This window comes from Physeter macrocephalus, unplaced genomic scaffold, assembly GCF_002837175.3.
Source record: "Physeter macrocephalus isolate SW-GA unplaced genomic scaffold, ASM283717v5 random_9, whole genome shotgun sequence".
Classification (NCBI taxonomy): Eukaryota; Metazoa; Chordata; class Mammalia; order Artiodactyla; family Physeteridae; genus Physeter; species Physeter macrocephalus.
Window position 1 is genome coordinate 83015 of NW_021145295.1, and position 17972 is coordinate 100986.

A 17972-nucleotide genomic window follows, 5' to 3' on the forward strand; every position below is an offset into this window, starting at 1 on the left:
TGCAGGGAAGGGTATGCCAAGCAGAAGGAACAGAATGTGCAAAGCGTCAGACTCAAGAGGATCAGATATATGAGGACATGAACACAGATCAGTGTGGCTGGAGGGGGGGAGGGGAGGCTCTTATTCATCTCACAAACATTTACTGAGCACCTACTGAGTGCTGGGCACTCAGGGCACAACTGGGAGCAAGGCAGACCTGGTCCTGCCCTCATGGGGCTGGCAGGTGAGGCAGACACAGATAAAATAATCAGGACAGTAAATGTGAAACTGTACCAATGAGAGGAGGGTGCTCTGAGAATATTTATTTACTTGGCTGGTCACGAAGGGCTTCCTGCAGGGGGTGATGCTTCAACTGTGACCTGAAAGACAAAAAAGTTAGCAGGGGGGACTTCCCTGGTGGCACAGTGGTTAAGACTCTGCACTCCCAGTGCAGGGGGCCTGGGTTGGATCCCTGGTCAGGGAACTAGATCCCACGTGCATGCCACAACTCAGAGTTCGCATGCCACAACTAAGGAGCCCGTGAGCCACAACTAAGGACCCAGTGCAATCAAAAAAAAAAAAGTTAGCAGGGGAAGAGCCTTCAGGCAAGGGCATGGGATAGGAATGAGCCTGGATGCTTTGAAAAACAGCAAGCGGGGAGGGGATGATGAAGCTGAAGCAGAGTGAGCCAAGAGGAGTGTGTTGGGGAGGCAGGCAGGAGTGAGGCCACACAGGCGTCCAGGGAGGTGTGGATTCAGAAGTGAGGGCAATGGGGAGCCACAGGAGGATCTGGAGCAGAGGAGGGTGAGAGCTGACCCATGTGATCATCTGCACATGTGACTCAGCCTCCACCCTCCTCTATCTAGATTCTTCAGAGGGAGACTTTCCTGGTTGTCCAGTGGTTAAGACTCCGCGCTTCCGATGCAGGGGGTGCGGGTTTGATACGTGGTCAGGAAACTAAGATCCCACATGCCCTGGAGTGTGGCCAAAACTTTTTCTTTTAATTAGAAAAAAAAAAGATAACTAGATTCTTCAGGCGGACTTGGGCAAGTCATCTCTCCTCTCCAGACCCCGGTATACTTGTCCATAAACTGGGTGTAACAGCACCCACCTCCTGTCTCACGGGGGCCACCTGGTGGCAGAGGAGACAAGTGCTTGCCCAGGGAAGAGGCTCAAATAGGGGAAATTGAGACACCGAAGTGTTAAGGGCACTAGAGACTGCTGGGCACCTCCTCAGGTCACATAGCATGCAGGGAGAAAGTTAGGGTGAGACAAAGTCATGTCAACCCCTCCTTTGGCCTCTGCCTCTTCCTGGGTGAAGCTTGGGGTCATCTCCCAGGGTCAGGCAGGCCAGGTTTTGAATGCTGAATCTTGGCTCTGTGGCTCAGTTTCTCCATCCAAAAAGCTATTGATAATGCATTACCGTTAAAACTGGTTATAAAGTATTTAAAGTTGAATCTATTAATGAAACATTAATATTAAAACTACTGATAAAGCATTAATGTCAGAGTAGCACCTGGGACTGCAGAGGAGATGGAGCCATTTAAGCATTAAGTGGGAGAGGCTGGGGAGGCTGCCCACCTAGGCTTGAATGACCTCAGGCAATGAGCACACCTCTCTGTGCCTCGGTTTCCCCATCCACAAAATGGGAATAATAGTCCCCACTTTATAGAGTTGCTCCGAAAATAAAATGACTTTTACATGCACAGCCCCTGGCTCAGCACCGGGAGAGCAAGGAGTGCTCAGTTCGTACCCATGTGTTTAACCTTAACCTTCCATTTTATGTTTGTGAATTCAGGAGGACTGCATCTCTCTGTGTCTCAGTCTCTCCTTGGGGATATGAGAACACTGTGAGTCTCCCCCATGGGGCTGAGGTGGTGTCAAGGTTCCTTGGACCCAGCCCCAGTCTCTCCACTAGACTGATCCTGGCGGCCTCTATCCCCTGGGGACCAGCTATAATTAGGTCTAGCCACAGCAGCTACAGATGGTATTTTTGTCTTGGGGACAGAGAGTCTGATTCCCACCAGGTGTCCGGTTGCAGGGCCACGGGAACAGAAGGGGGTTCCCAGCCAGACCCTTGAGACTCTCTGTCCTCCTGAGCCCCAGTGTGACTCCTCTGTGAGCCTCCATTTTCTCATCTATACAACAGGGACCATAGTATGATTTGAGATGTCAGGGGAGGGTCAGGGTCTCACCACTGAAGCCCTGATCTCCTGAAATAGTATCTCACATTCCCCCAGGATTGCCAGAAACCTGGGTGGCATTTGTCTGGGGCTCCCAAAACTAGTGCAGTCCCCTGGGGCAAGGCCCAGGCAGGGGGCTTGTTATCCCACAGCAGGACACAGCCAGGCCCATAGCTTCTGCGTGGCCTCAGCTGGGCCTTGGTTGCTTCTGCCTGAGAGGTGGGTGTTCTGGGTCTTGTCTCCAAGTGTGACATTCTCCGAGACTTGGTTTCCTTTTCTGAAAAATGGGGCAAGACCACCCAACCCCAGCATTCTGAGGGTAGGCCAGATAGTACAGACCCCTGAACAGCCCCCCTGATACCAGGGGCAAGGCTTCCCTTTCCAAGGGTCCTTCCTGGGGTGGGCGGTGGCAGCTGAAGCTTCACAGGACCGGAAGGCCTGGCAGGAGTGGAGTGCGGATGTTTGTCCAGTAGAGACAGCAGGAGAGGGGAAACGATCCAGAGACAGGGCCTGGGGAATGTCAGAGCAGGTGGAGGTCATGTGGGGACTTGTGGAGTGGGACAGGAAGAGGGGGAGCTGCCTTGCAGTGAAGACTTGCGTCTGTTACCACTTTTCTCCAAGCCTCAGTTCCCCACCTGACAAAGGATTTAAGGGTTTGTAGTTTCTGAGCAGCCCCTTGGTGGCTCAGTCCTCGGTTTCTCCACCTGGAAAATGGGTAGAGGGGTCTTGCAAGCACTGTGTGGGATCTGGGCAGCCCCTCGGCAAACTTTGTGTCTCGGTGACTCCCTGATAATGGAGAGCACTTCCTTTTTTGACTTCTGTATCTCTCTTTTCAGCCGAGTTATCAGCTGAGCAAGCTGCACTACTGGGGGATATGGTGGCAGAGGGAAGTGGTATAAAATGCGGTTTCTGGGCTCCCCCAAAGGGGAAGCAGAGAGTGTCCCATCTAGCTCAGTGCCTCGGTTTCCCCATTTGTCCCGGTGAGGGCGTCCCTGAGCGGTCCTGCGGCGAAGGCGGGGCGGGTGCGCCTCCTGCCTTCTCCCCGCCGGGCCCCGCCCCCGTGGTTGTCCAGAAAAGGTCCCGCGCAGCCTGTACTCCGTCCAGCCTCCACGCGGTCTTGGCGATGCAGGGCCCCCCTGCGACCGCCCCGGCCCCTGTGCCCAGCTCCCCCCGGGGCTCCCCGCGCGGCTCCCCCGGGCTCTTCAGGAAGCTCCTGGTGAACCAGAGCATCCGCCTGCAGCGGCGCTTCACCGTGGCCCATCCGCTGTGGTGAGGCGAGACAGTGGGCCTCGCAGGGGTCATGGGAACCGCCGGGCTGGAGGTGGGAAGGGCAGAGTCAAGGACACCTGGGGCCAGGTTGGGGGTCAGGGCATAAAGGCTCTGCCCCTTTGCCCTTTCTCGGTATCTCTCTCCCTCTGTCCTATCTCTGTCTCTTTTAGTTGATGACTGTCTCTCTCCATCTCTGTTTCCCTCTACCCACCGCCTGGACACACGCCCAGGGGACCAGCCGTCTGTCCCTCTCCAGCTGTGCGGCCTGGAGCAGGACGGGCTGAGGCTCACGTCTCCTTCTGACCCTCGCCAACCCGGGGCAGGCGGGCTGAGAGTCCTGGAGGTGGAGGGAAGAGGGTCACTCCTCCCCTTGGTCTGGCCCCGCCATCCGTTCTGGCGCCAGCAATGGGATGGCCTGGTGGCCTCACACTAAGCCCTCGATCTCCGCGGAGGAAGAAGTGATTGTGATGGAGACCTTTGAGGCAGGGTGTTCGCGGTGTAAGAGAACTTGTTGCGCACCCGCGCAGAGCGCCGCCTCTGCGCAGCCCCACTCGGTTGCGTTCTCCAAGGACTCGTTTCACCGCTTTAGGTTTGAATTCCGGCCCTTCAGGAAGCGACTGTCACATCGTGGGTACCGCAGGGCAGAGGCTGGGGTTGGAGGTGGGGCTGGAGGGCGCCGACTGAGTCTCGTACCTTGCGCTTGGCTCGTGCGTTTTTTTCACTTGGTAATTTGGCATCTTGCGGCTCAGAGACTAAAGGTCCCTTCTCCAGGGTCACACGGTCAGTGGTAGCTGGTGGAGAGGGGGGCAGTTGTGACCGTGGTCCCTGATGGCGCCATTTCAGGCCGAGACTGGGGTCCCGGGTCCGGGAGAGCGCCCCCAGTGCACCAGAAGCTTGCGAAGAGGGGTCCCCGCCGAGGGCTCCGGAGTGAGCACAGGGGCGTCGAGGACGTCAAGGGCGTGAGGCTGGGCGACGGCAGGTCTCTCCGAGGTCCCTGTGCTTCAGTTTACCTCTCTAACCGATGGACAGACGCGCCGTTCCCACAGTCGGTGCGAGCTCCTCCCCGCTGCCCGCGTCATGGAACCACGGCCTGACCCAGCAGCTCTCGGCTAAGTTTAGAGCAGAAAGAAAAACAGCTTCCCCCGTAGCGACAAAACCCCGGCTCAGCCCTTAACTCTCCGTGCTGGCTACTTGGATTCGAACCCAGCACGCTGTGGCCTCTCCCGGCCTCAGTTTCCCTATTCATCCAAAGGTGTGCTTTTCCCAGAACTTTTGGGGAGATGAGAGGGAGGGGTAGGTGGTAGCCACTCCCAGGCCTCCCCCTCTGAGCACAGGTTTAGGGTATCCACCGCCACTAGCCCGCCCCCAAGAGTGTCTCTCCTCCAGTCACCCGGCACACTCGGAGGCCGGGTAAGAGCTAAGAAGTCCCGCCCCTCCGGGTGACGTCACGAAGCGGGAACTCAGAAACGCTGGACTTGAGGGGCTTCTCCAGGAACCCCGGAACCCGAACAGACCGAGAGCGGTCGGACATAGCCGAACACCCGAGTGAGGCCGGACTAAGCCGAATATGCCCGACCTGGCCCGAGCGCCACCCGGACTTGCTCGAAAACCTGGCGAGACTGAACGCAGCCGAACACGCCCGAACGCATCCGAACCTACCCGAATGCGGTCGGTTGTAGCCGAATTCTACCGAACTCACCCGACAGAAATCAGGGGAAGAGGGCCAATCCTGTATGATCAGACCCAGCTTAGTCAAACCTGGCCGTACTTGACCGAGCCGGACCGAATCCAGCTGAACCGGACAGAATCCTGCCGAATTCCCCACCCCCATCACGGTCTGAGCCGAATTACCTGCTCGGAGTCTTCCGGCAGGCGCCGATCCCATCCGTGGACTGGGATGGGGTGACCTGGAGGGGGACCAGGTGGACACTGGCCCTCGGCCAGGAGGGGCGTGTCTAGGGGAGGCCCCTGGGGTCTTCCTGTTTCCGTCTTTCCTGCCCGCTCCCTTCTCAGAAACCTGTGACCCACTTGCAGCCCCTCTCCCTGGTTGCTAACTCCCCCTCCCACACTTCTGTTCTAGCCCCATGCTCCCTGCCACTCTTTCTCTGACCTCTGACTCCAACGGGGAGAGTCGTAGATTGATTCCCCCTTATTCCGTCAGGGTGTGGCTGGAGGGAGAGACGGGGCTGAGAGATGGGAGGGGCGATTGGGCATTGCCTGGAACAGGAGGAGGACGGTGCTCTGGGGAGAGGACACATCCTGTGCAAAGGCCCAGAGGTGGAAGAGAACAGGCAGAGCGTTCAGGCCAAAAATAAAGCAGAAGAACTGGGGAGCTAAGGACAGGGCCAGAGCGAGCTGGAGGTGTGGTTGGTGAGATTGGGGCGGGGCCATATGGGCTGAGGGTGGGGACCTGGAGCTGGGGAAAGGTCCAGTGCATAGCCAAAGCTGGCTGGGGATGGGGGCCTCTCATGGCTGTGAGGAGCCTTCGAGTGTGCCCCGTCTAGGCAGGACCCAGGTCCCCTCCAGAGAGGAAAGCCCAGGAAGTCGTTTCCAATCCCCATGAACTTACCCTGCGACCTGGACCTCAGTTTACTCCTTAGTAATACGAGAGCCCTGTCGCTCTCCTCAGGTGCTCGGTTGTAACTCCCTAAAAGCACCCTGGGGATGAAGTCTACCACACCCATATTAGAAACAAAGTTGTTGATGTCCGTAGAAAAGCTGAGACCTACCCATGGTCACAACAGCCACTTGGAGACAGATCCGAAACTCATGTCCTGGAGTCCAGATTAGTCGCAGTGGAAAAGACTCTGGGGTACAGAGGTGGAGATGGAGGTGTGAGGGGCGCGGTGTCCCTGAGTGGGGGTGTGACCGTGGGACAGATGGACAAGCTGCAGGCCACTCCTGCCCAGCCCACCGCGTGGCCCCAGGGAGGATGTGACAAAACTGATATATGCCATGACCCAGCATCCATATGCCAGGACCCTCGGCTCTGACTATGACTCCTTTTCCTTCAGCTTGGACCTGGAAAATGGGCTCTCATGCGGAAGAAGCGCCCTGGACCCTCAGGCCGGGTGTGGCCTTGGCCGGGTCATCCAAGCCCCTGCCCAGCACAGCCAGAGGCGGGAGTCCTTCCTGTACCGCTCAGACAGTGACTACGAACTCTCGTCCAAGACCATGTCCCGGAACTCCTCTGTGGCTAGCGACCTGTGAGTCTGAGGCTGGGGGATAATACCGCTTTCTACTTCCTTCCTTCCTTTATTCCTCCATTCGGCACACCGCCTTCAAATGACCGTTTGAGGTGGGCTTTAAAGTTTATGTAGGAGTTTGCCTATTTGCTTGTTCAGTCGGACATGCCGAGAATGATATCCAGTGATCCTCTGTGCTTCACTTTAGGCTGGGGTTGGGTGGCAATCCAGTGACATTAAGGCCAATTAACAGCAATCGAACGAACACTTTGATTTGAGCTTTCTGGTAGCCATAATTTCCTGACTCTACTAAGACCCCTGTTGCCCCTGGGACTCAGATTCTCCATTCGTGAGATGGGGATAAAGTGAGTGATTGGTCAGAGGGGCTGTGGCTGCTTTCAGAGAAGAGTCAGGTAAGGGAGTCCAGGAACTACTAGGAAGACACCCAAAGGAGGGAGTCGGGACAGGAGGATGCACTCAGCTGAGGGCACAGTGTGGGTAAAAGCTGAAAGATGGGGGACTTCCCTGGCGGTCCAGTGCTTAAGACTCCGCGCTTCCACTGCAGGGGGCACGGGTTCAATAAGTAAGATCCCGCATGCCGCGTGGCGCAAAAAGGGAAAAAAAACACAACAAAAAAACCCCTACAAAAAACTGGAAGATGGGAACGTGTGGGAGGGCTCCTTCTGACCACCCTTCCACGTCTGGTCTCCCCGCAGACATGGAGAAGACGTGATTGTGACACCCTTTGCCCAGGTGGGTGCCCACCTCTTCCTTCTCCCGTGCGCCGGGCAGGTAGAGCCGACCCCTCCTTCCCAACGCTGACCACCCCCCCTCGCAGGTCCTGGCCAGTCTGAGGACGGTTCGGAGCAACGTTGCGGCCCTTGCCCACCTGCAAGGCCGCGGGGTAGCCAAGTACGCAGGGGGCGGGGCGGGGGCGGGGCCTTGCGGAGAGAAGGGCAGGGCCTGGCGGAGAGGGGCGGGATCAGAAGACAAGGTGGGCGAAGCAGAGGCGGGGCACTGGCGGAAAGGGCGCGGCTGGCAATTCGGGGATGGGGGGAAGAGGAGGAGGGGCCGGGGCTAGGAGGTCTTGGGGGCGGGGCCCTATGGGTGGGGCAGGCCGCTCCTGAGCCGATTGTACTGCAGGCAGGCATGCGTCGGGAACACCCCATCTGGCAGTCAGCCCCCTCCACCAACAGGTAATGCGCCTGCTCCTATCCCCTCCTTTCACTGTGGGACAGCTGTGAACTTCCTCTCTATGGGGACCTCCCCAGCCCATGAATCCTTAGGCTGTGCTAATTGTAAACCTCCCCCCCACCCCACCCCGCCACACCCCCGCCCAAACACCCTTGGGGATGCGGAGATCCTGGGGTCCTGAGTGGCCTCCTTCTCATTGGGAAGGGATCCAGGGTCCAGATGCAGAGATGGGAGCAGGAGGGGCACAGGGTTCCCAAGTGGGGGTGGGACAGGCCCCTGACCAGCTTGGCCCCCAGAGGACACTGGGCAGAAGCTGGCTTTGGAGACATTGGATGAGCTGGATTGGTGTTTGGATCAGCTGGAGACACTGCAGGCGCGGCACTCGGTGGGGGAGATGGCCTCCAACAAGGTTAGTAGGGCCAGATAACTGAGATCACTTGCCTATGTCCACAGTGCCCCCATCATCACTGACATCACCTTCCCCTGCAGTTCAAGTGGATGCTGAACCGGGAGTTGACTCACCTGTCTGAAGCCAGCCGCTCTGGGAACCAAGTGTCTGAGTACATATCCCGAACCTTCCTGGGTGAGCTATGGTGGGTCACTGACTAGGCCACATTACAGAGATAGAAAGAGGGAAGGGAAAGAAAGACTTCTGCTACAGACCTCAACTGAGGAAGATAGAACCAGACATGGACACCCCCAGCCCCATGAGGCTGGGCTGGACCAGAGGGAGGGACAGGAGGATCTTCCAGGAGGAGGGACATTAAAGTTAGGGTTTTGAAGCATTAGTAGAAGTTTGCCAAGGAGGAGATAGAGGGAACCACAGAGCTGGGTCTCCAGCTTGGGAGACGGAAAGGACATTTGACTATTTTGGGAAAAATACTAAGCTCCAGGTGCCCAGGGACCATGTCCAGCAGAAGAGGTCACTGAGATCAGCCTTGAACAGAGGAGAAGGGTATCTACAGGCCAGAAAGGACTTTACTCTGAGATTACTTTTGTCCAGGTAAAAAGGAAATAGGTTGATCTTGAGGCTTGGCAAGGTCCAGTACTTGAGGCCAAGCAGGCCAACCCTAGCAGGTGAATTGACTTCTCTGAGCCCTACTCTGCCCCATCTACAGACAAGCAGACTGAGGTGGAGTTGCCCAGGGTGACCCCCACGGAGCCCCCAAGGCCCATGTCCCAGATCAGCGGCCTGCGTGGACTCCACCACAGTACCAGCCTTTCTGCAGCCACTGTCCCACGCTTTGGGGTCCAGACTGATCAGGAGGGGCAACTGGCCAAGGTGGGTTTACAATAGGAATGCTGAGACCCAGGTTTGAATCCTGGCTCTGTGTGGCTACCCTATTTTGGGCCTCAGTTTGCCCACCTATATACTGACCAGGTGAGGCTCAATGGAGGACCTGAGGCCTGGGAATGGGGGTTGAGGCTCCAGAGTCTGGGGAAGTTGGGCTGCAGTTAAGCTCCTGTCCTTCACATTTTAGGAGCTGGAAGACACCAAGAAGTGGGGACTTGATGTGTTCAAGGTGGCAGAGCTAAGTGGGAACCGGCCCCTCACAGCTATCATGTTCAGCATCTTTCAGGTACCTCCCCTGCCCTTGGCTTCTAATATCCTTGTGTTTCCTTCACTCCTTCCTACCTCAGGACCTCAGGGGACACATATTCTTCAAATCCTCCCTAACATCCCTGAATGGGGTCATTTGAGCAGGGGCATTGAAGGATGGATAGGCATTTGTTAGGTTTAAAACTTCACTGCTGACTGGCAACAAGACTCAAACCTCAGCCTTGGGCCAGGCCTGAAGAGACCCAGTCTGTAGGGAACAACTGTGGGGTCAGAGATGAGCCAGAGGGGAAGGACAGAGACCAGGGGAGTTCAGAGGGAGAGCAGGGAGGGCATCCTGGAAGAGGGGGCACTTGAGAGATGGATAGGGATTCAGAAGGAGAGAAGGCATAGGAATAGTGTGTGCTGCCACCCAGAGGCCGAGGCCCTGACTGGGGCCCTGTGATGCACCAGGAACGGGACCTGCTCAAGACATTTCGGATCCCAGCAGACACACTTGCCACCTACCTACTGACACTGGAAGGTCACTACCACAACGATGTGGCCTACCACAACAGCCTACACGCCGCTGACGTGACCCAATCTACACACGTGCTGCTGGCCACACCTGCGCTTGAGGTAGGGCCCTACAGCTGCAGGCAGCCCTGGTGCGTGCAGGGCACAGAGAGCCTGCCCCTCACCTCTTATGCTCCGTGCCCACTCAGGCCGTGTTCACTGACCTGGAAGTCCTGGCTGCCATCTTTGCAAGCGCCATCCATGATGTGGATCATCCTGGGGTCTCCAATCAGTTTCTCATTAACACCAGTGAGTTAGGGGGCTGGGCCCTGCCACCACCTGTCAATCAAGTGATGTTAGGTGGTCCCATTCCTGCTCTGAGTCTCCCTGTTTGTGAAATGACTGCCACAATCTTCCCTCCCTTAGGTGCTGAGAGCAGACCCAGATATACAGTAGACACTCAATAAATGAGAGAATAACAAATGTGGCAGAGCTGATTTGGGCCCACTGAGATTTTAAAGTTTAGGATCCTTTGTGGTGTCAGAAAAACTCAGTCAACAAGCAATTATTGGGTACCTCTTATATACATCCCTGGAGAGCTGGAGATAAGAGTGGAGCCCTCTCACTTGAGGATCCCAGGGTCTAATAAGACAAAGACTTGGTAGTTCATTCAACCAGCACATAGCACTGTCTCCTGCCATGGCAAGTCCCCAAGGAGTCACCAGTGTCGAGGAGGTAGAGCTGAACACAGATGCCCCCAGCCCCCCAGAGTCAGGGCAGGGCCATGGGGAGAGACAGGGTCCTAGAAGGCTTCCTGGAGGAGGGGGCATTGGAGTTGGGGCTTCAATGCATGAGGAGGAGTTTACCGAGAATTTACAGAACTGGCCTTTGGGTGGAGTGGGTTGGGTGGGCAGGTCTTGAGGTGCTCCACCTCCCCTACAGACTCAGAGCTTGCACTTATGTACAATGATACCTCCATGCTGGAGAACCACCACCTGGCTGTGGGCTTCAAACTGCTGCAGGCAGAGAACTGTGACATCTTCCAGAACCTCACCACCAAGCAGCGGCTGAGTCTGCGCAGGATGGTCATCGACATGGTGAGACAACAACGATGGATGGGGTGGGGCGATCTTGGTATGGCTGGGGGTTCAGTTGGACCAGGGCATGTCCCCATTCTGAGTCCAAGCTTCCTGGTCTGTAAAATGGGGCAATGACTGTTCAAGCCTTGGGTAGGGGTGACTAGGCCCTTGGTCAGGCTAATCAGGTCTTGGATGTGATTCACGTGCAAATGATGTGGAAACTTTCTGGGGTTTCAGGTGCAACTTTTCTGACCCTTAAGTCTGTGCACTTGATATTTTTCAAGTTGGGAGACACCAGTACGTTTTGGGGTCTTATGCATCAACTCATTTATTTAACAAGCATTTATTGAGCATCTATTGTGCTTGTCCTGTGACAGTGACCATTAGAATTCTGGCCTTTAGGAAACTCACAGTCTGTGGGGGAGATGGACACATAGGTGGGAGCCATGATGGGGGACCCACAAGCAGAGCCATGATGGGGGACCTGTAGACAGAGCTGTGATGGAGAGATGCTCAAGGTTGAGGAGGGCTTCCCCAGGAGGGAACACTGAAGTCAGGGCCTGAAGAGTGTAGAGGACCATAGGGTGGGGAGGAGTGTTCCCAGCAGAGGGAACAGCATGTGGGGAGGGCTCAGAGCAAACCAGGCTCCAAGTGAAGAGGAACTAAAAGTTTGCTGAGGCAGAGTGGGGGCTCTGGGCAGTGAGCACTCCCAGTGGAAGTATCATTTGGGCCAGATGGGAGGTTTGGGGAGAAGTTTTTTTAAAAATATTTATTTATTTATTTTTATTTATTTGGCTGTGCCGGGTCTTAGTTGCCGCACGAGGGTTCTTCATTGCAGCGTGCTGAATCTTCGTTGTGGCATGCAGGATCTTTAGTTGTGGCATGCGGGCTCTTAGTTGCGGCATGAGGGATCTAGTTCCCTGACCAGGGATCGAACCCGGGCCCCCCGCATTGGGAACATGGAGTCTTAACTGCTGGACCACCAGGGAAGTCCCCTGGGGAGAAGTTTTGAGACTTCTGTCTGATTCTCAAAGAAGCCCGTGGGTCATTCCTGGGCTGGGTCCGCATGGGTCCAGCTACATGATTTTTAAGCAGCTGTGCTCAGAGCTGAACTTCCCTTCCGGTGGCTGAAAACAGCCCTCCCGGCCACGCAGCAGCCACAGGAAGGTTTGGGGAGCACTGAGTCCACCTGTGGCTCCCACGGCCCTCTGGATAAATCCCCCACTCCTCCCTGAGGCCCTCCCCACTCTGGCCACCCTCACTTGCTCCCACGTTGCTCCTGCACTCGTTTGTTCTAGCCACAACTCTCTCCTCTATGTTCCCCAGCTTATTCAGCCTCAGGCCCTTTGCACTGGCCAAGTCATCTGCTAGGCTTCAGGCATGTTTCATGTCAACCCCCAGGTCTAATCTCCGTCCCTCATGCCCTGTCCCACATGTGGGATGCACCCCACAAGCCCAGCAACCTTGGAGAAGGGACTATTGACTCAGCTTCTCTTGTGAGCTGGGTTTACAGCAAATCTTGATACATGCCCACATTTGACAGATGAGGACACTGAGGCTCAGAGGGCTGAGGATCCAAGTGGGTGTGGCATCTGGGAGGTGGGGAGTGGGGGTGGGGCAGGCGCTATCCTCATACCTGCCATCCTCCTTCACCTTCCCCCAGGTGCTGGCCACAGACATGTCCAAACACATGAACATCCTGGCTGACCTCAAGACCATGGTGGAGACCAAGAAGGTGACAAGCCTTGGAGTCTTGCTGCTAGACAACTACTCTGACCACATCCAGGTGTGTGGCTGGGCCAGCCCTAAGGTCTTGGTTTCCACACTCTCATTCAGCTGCATTTATGAAGTGCCAACTGCGTGCCCAACTTGAAGAAATGGAGGCACATACGGTCGCGTGGCTGTGCCTTAGCCATCCTTTCCCCTGCCCAGCCTCAGTTTCCCCACGTGTAAGATGGGTATGTCCATGGTGCCAGCCTCTGGGGTGGGTACCAGGCCTGGGGTGGCCTGGCCTGAGCCCTCCCGAGCCTCGGTCTCACCAGGTCTTGCAGAGCCTGGTGCACTGTGCCGACCTCAGCAACCCCACCAAGCCGCTGCCGCTCTACCGCCAGTGGACAGACCGCATCATGGCTGAGTTCTTCCAGCAGGGCGACCGTGAGCGCGAATCAGGCCTGGACATCAGCCCTATGTGCGATAAGCACACGGCCTCAGTGGAGAAGTCCCAGGTCTGAGGGTGACTGAGCCGAGCTGGTGGGCACTGGGGAGGTGGGAGGGAAAGGAGTGGCTGAGCTGACCCCACGAGTCCTGGCTTGACCCCTGGCTGGCAAATGAGAGGATGTGGCCTAAGGGTCTGCACTGGGCTGTGCAGAGTCAGGCCTGGGATGTATTCCCTCTGGGCTGCCGGAAGAGAGATCTTCACTCACTTGTGGAGTTTGGAAGTATCTGTTCTGAGTGACATAGGAGATTCTTGAGGTGCTCCCAGTCTGGGGGACACATTCATCCAGCTCTGAGGAGTCAGGGCTGAGGTAGAGGGAAAAACTTAGGGGTTGGGGGAGCCCAAAAGGGGCAGAGGAGTCTTCCAAGAGGAGGGGTTATGTGAAGAGGGTTTCGAAGGATGTGTAGGAGTTGGGAAATGGCATTCCAGGCAGAGGGAACAACCTGGGCAAATGTCTGGGGGCTGGACTGGGTCTAGGCTCCATGGTAACTCACCACCCAGCAACCTCTATCCCCTAACTCTGTATCACCCCACAGGTGGGTTTCATTGACTACATCGCCCACCCACTGTGGGAGACGTGGGCTGACCTGGTACACCCAGATGCACAGGACCTGCTGGACACTCTGGAGGACAACCGCGAGTGGTACCAGAGCAAGATCCCCCGCAGCCCTGTGGACCCCACCAGCTCCAAGCCGGGTGGTCCCGACAGATTCCAGTTTCAGCTGACTCTGCACGAGGCAGAAGAGGAGGAGGGAGAGGAGGAGGTAGCATTGGGTGGGGAGGCCTCAGAGTCACCTGACACTGAGCTCCTGTACCCTGAGGCCAGCCCAGACCCTGGGCCCCTATACCTGGACAGCCAGAGGACCGTGGGCAAGCCCTGTGTGGACCATGAGGGCAATGTGATGGCTGAGACTTTGGGCACCTAGTGGCCCCTGATGGGTGGGTAGACTTTCCAGGAAGAGGTCCCAGGTGGCCCCTGCTTTGCCTTCCCCACCCACTGAGGGAGACAATCAGGCTTTTAGCTACAGACAGGTCTCAGCGTTGAATTGGAGGCATCTGGCGGGATCCGTTCTGACCCTGAGCTCAGCTGAGAGAGCTCTCCAAGGAGCTGGGCTGGGGGCAGCCTCTTCCAGGGCCCTTGAGTTCTCCCTCCTGGACTTCAACCCTTGGTGTAGAAAGGGAGTATCTGCCAGGCCCCTTGTCCATCTTCTCCAGTGGTCACTCTTCAGCCACGTCCATCACTTTATTCTTTCATTCTTTATCTGATATTTACCGGGTACCTACTGTGTGTCAGGCCTGTGCCTGTTATGTGCCTCTGGGGTAGCCCTGCACAAGGAGGTGGGAGTCAGCCTCAAGGAGATGCCCCCTCCCCTAGACACCTCCCCTTCATCTGCAAGGCAGCTCATTACAAGAGAACAAGAACTTGAATGGGAGAATTCTCAGCACCAAAGCTTCATCCAGACCCAATTCTGGCTCTGGAGCTCTGGTGGGGGGTGATAGGGGCCATGAAAGAGAGGGCTGTGTGTCAGGAACTGTCTCTGAAGACTGATTTAGCCTTCATTGCTTGTGCACTGGCTGTTGCTTTAAGTTGCTGTGGTTTCCGTCTTAAGGTCTAAGGATCCTAGTTCTCCCTGGTCCCAGGACCCCCTGCTGGCTCCCTTATACTTTCTCCCTCTCTAGAACAGCAACAAAAGCACAGACTTCTCCCCCACGAAAGGTCTCTCCATCTTCTGATTCTGAGGCTGTCTCAGATTCCCCGTAGGGAAAAGGAGGCCTCTGATGCTTTCTTGTGAGTCACAGCCCCTTCTGGGCCTCAGTTTCCCCTCCATGGCCTGATCCTTAGTACTTGGGTAAACTTTGGTTGGAGGGTGGTGTTTGTGACCTCCCTGAAATATCTTAGAAATATGGGGCATTCTCTGGGGTTAAATAAACTCTATCACCCATAATTAGTACCGTGCCCATTTCACGGATGGGGAAACAGGAGCGGAGAGGTCCTGTGGGCTGCGGGCTCAAGGCCCTGGAGCTGGGGGGTAGACGTTAGCCAGCGGCGCCCCCTGGTGGCTGGGGGCGCAGCGAGGAGGCGGGGCGAATTCGGGGCCCTTCCTCGCTTTGCCAGAAGTCTCTCCCGCACCCAACTTGGTTGAGCTCACCCTGAGGGTGCGGGCCTGGCGCAGAGCAGGTGAGGCGGCTCTGTGCTCAAGTCTCAGATTCAATTTCCGCTTCCGGAGGCCTCAGTATCCCGCCATCCCACCCCACCCCCCACCCCCTAGCCTCCCTCCCCGCGTGTCTGATGATTTATACATGGCACAAGTCATCACAGCAGGCCCTGGCTTCAAGAACAGCAGGCTTCATTCCTAAATAATTTCATTAATAATTTAATTCCATTGATGATTCATCGTCATCACAATTAATTATCAAATTCCACAGAGGGAGAATTAAAGGGCATCTGGATCATGAACTTGGTGCATTTCCTTCCACACTTTTAAAAGGCAGAGATTTATGGGATTTTTAAAGGCAGAGATTTATGGGATTTTTATTTATATATATTTTTTATCCTTTCCCCCTTGCAAGTAATACATGTCACTGTAGAGAATCCGAAAATAATGGAAACATGTAAAGACGAAAATAAAATTCTGCTGTAACCTCACCCACAGATCATCTGCCTTCAGCATTTCACCTTATTTCCCTCTTTTTTTCTCTACCCATTCATAAGAACACTCATATGTCCCCCTTCATTTTGGGCCACAGGTATTCCTCCCTCTTCCCCTTACTGACTGCACACTACCCACACTGTTTTTTTTTTTTTTTTTTTGCTGTACGCAGGCCTCTCACTGTTCTGGCCTCTCCCGTTGCGGAGCACAGGCTCCGGACGCACAGGGTCAGTGACCATGGCTCACGGGCCGAGCCGCTCCACGGCACGTGGGATCCTCCCGGACCGGGGCACGAACCCGTGTCCCCTGCATCGGCAGGCGGACAGGCCCCGGACGCACAGGGTCAGTGACCATGGCTCACGGGCCGAGCCGCTCCACGGCACGTGGGATCCTCCCGGACCGGGGCACGAACCCGTGTCCCCTGCATCGGCAGGCGGACCCTCAACCACTGCGCCACCAGGGAAGCCCCCCCCCCCCACACTGGTTTTTTAACACCCCAAGCACAGTCCCACCTCAGGCCCTTGGCACATGCTGTGTCCCCTTCCTGGAACACTTCTCTCCCTCATCCTCACCCTTTGGGTCTCAGCTCAGCATCCCCTTCTCTAGGAAGTCCTTCCTGACCCTCCCCCTCCCACCCCAGACTAGCACTGGTGGAAGCTCTCTGGGAGTCTTTGCTTCGTGTCTACCACCCTCTCCAGACTGATCTTCAGAGGTCCCCAGAGATGGACTTTGACAACGTCAACAAATCTCTTAACCTCCCCGAGCCTTTGTCATTTCGCGGGTAAAATGTGCTCTTTGTGAGGATCACAGGATTGTAACAACCGGTATTGTTTGAGGAAAGCATGTCCTGAGCTCTTTCTTCACAGGTATAGAAACTGAGGCTCACAGAGGGGATGAGGAAGAAGTCACTCACATGCTCCAGGTCTCCCATTTCCTCCTGTTTAGGGTCCTTTCTGAGGGACATAGTCCTTGCCTTTGTGGCCCACTCTAGACCCAAAGAGGAGGGTGGGAGAAGATCTTTAGGGCCCCTGGGAGCTTTCAGCCCTTGTGAACTCCTAGGGTGACTCGCAGGGCCTCGGTTTGCCCTCTGTTGAGGGAGAAAATGTTGCCTGGCCCCCCTTCCTCACAGAGCTGGAGAGGGGTTGTCCCTTGAGCTTGTTTAGTGAGTTCCAGCCTCAGGGCCTTTGAACTTGCTGTTCCTGCTGTCTGGAGCACTGTTCCCCCACTTCACCCAGTGGCCAGCTCATTCTCCTCCTTCAGATTCCTGCTCAAATGTCACTTCCTCAGAGAGGTCTTCCCTAACCTCAGTGGCCAAAGTCATGCTCCTTCCAATCATTCATTTGTTCATTCATTCATGTCATACCATCATAGGGCACCTACTGTGTCCAAAGGTGTAGGTGCTGGGGACACCGATCCCCGCCTTCCAAAGTTCACAGCTGGCTATTGGATAAATAAGTCAACATGATCATTTCTAATGGGGATGTGTCAGAAGGAGAACTATGGTGACATGATAGGAGGTGACATGGTGAAATAAGAAATTCTGGAGGGAGGTGGGTGTTGATTGGAGATCTGAAGGGGATGAGAGAGCCAGGTACAGAAAGAGCTGGGGAAATACCTGGGGAAGAGGACACAGCAGGTGCAAAGGCCCTGAGGCAAGGTTGCACCTGGAACCTCAAAGAGGGAATGACTCACCGGAGGAGAAAGATGAGGTAGTGGGATGGGATCTGAGAGGGTTTGGGGCCCTTCTCCTACCCAGCTCTGTTGCTCGGACCACATAGAACACCTCCCCTCAAGTCTGTAGTCCCCACCTCCAATTCAACCATCCCTAATTCCAGAGCCTTATGCTGATTCTTAACAATAAATCCTTCCATTATTTTTATTTTAAAATACAAAATCCTGGGACTTCCCTGGTGGCGCAGTGGTTAAGAATCGGCCTGCTAATGCAGGGGACGCAGGTTCGAGCCCTGGTCCGGGAAGATCCCACCTGCCGCGGAGCAACTAAGCCCGTGCGCCACAACTACTGAGCCTGTGCTCTAGAGCCCACGAGCCACAACTACTGAGCCCGTGTGCCACAACTACTGAAGCCCGCGCGCCTAGAGCCTGTGCTCCGCAACAAGAGAAGCCACCGCAATGAGAAGCCCGCGCACCGCAACGAAGAGTAGCT

At 55.8% G+C, this 17972-nt stretch overlaps 1 protein-coding gene across 1 annotated transcript; it reads left to right on the forward strand.

Moving 5' to 3' along the window:
* Positions 1 to 288: 288 nt before the first annotated feature.
* On the forward strand, positions 289 to 15947 carry PDE4C (phosphodiesterase 4C). Its single transcript, XM_007116912.4, has 15 exons — positions 289 to 3431; positions 6446 to 6637; positions 7333 to 7369; positions 7455 to 7528; positions 7760 to 7812; positions 8107 to 8219; positions 8300 to 8393; positions 8929 to 9092; positions 9292 to 9390; positions 9822 to 9986; positions 10073 to 10172; positions 10806 to 10960; positions 12606 to 12728; positions 12985 to 13167; positions 13694 to 15947. Exons 1-15 carry the CDS (start codon positions 3037 to 3039, stop codon positions 14081 to 14083), a joined length of 2337 nt encoding a protein of 778 aa, XP_007116974.3. The 5' UTR covers positions 289 to 3036; the 3' UTR covers positions 14084 to 15947.
* The last annotated feature ends 2025 nt before the right edge of the window (positions 15948 to 17972 follow it).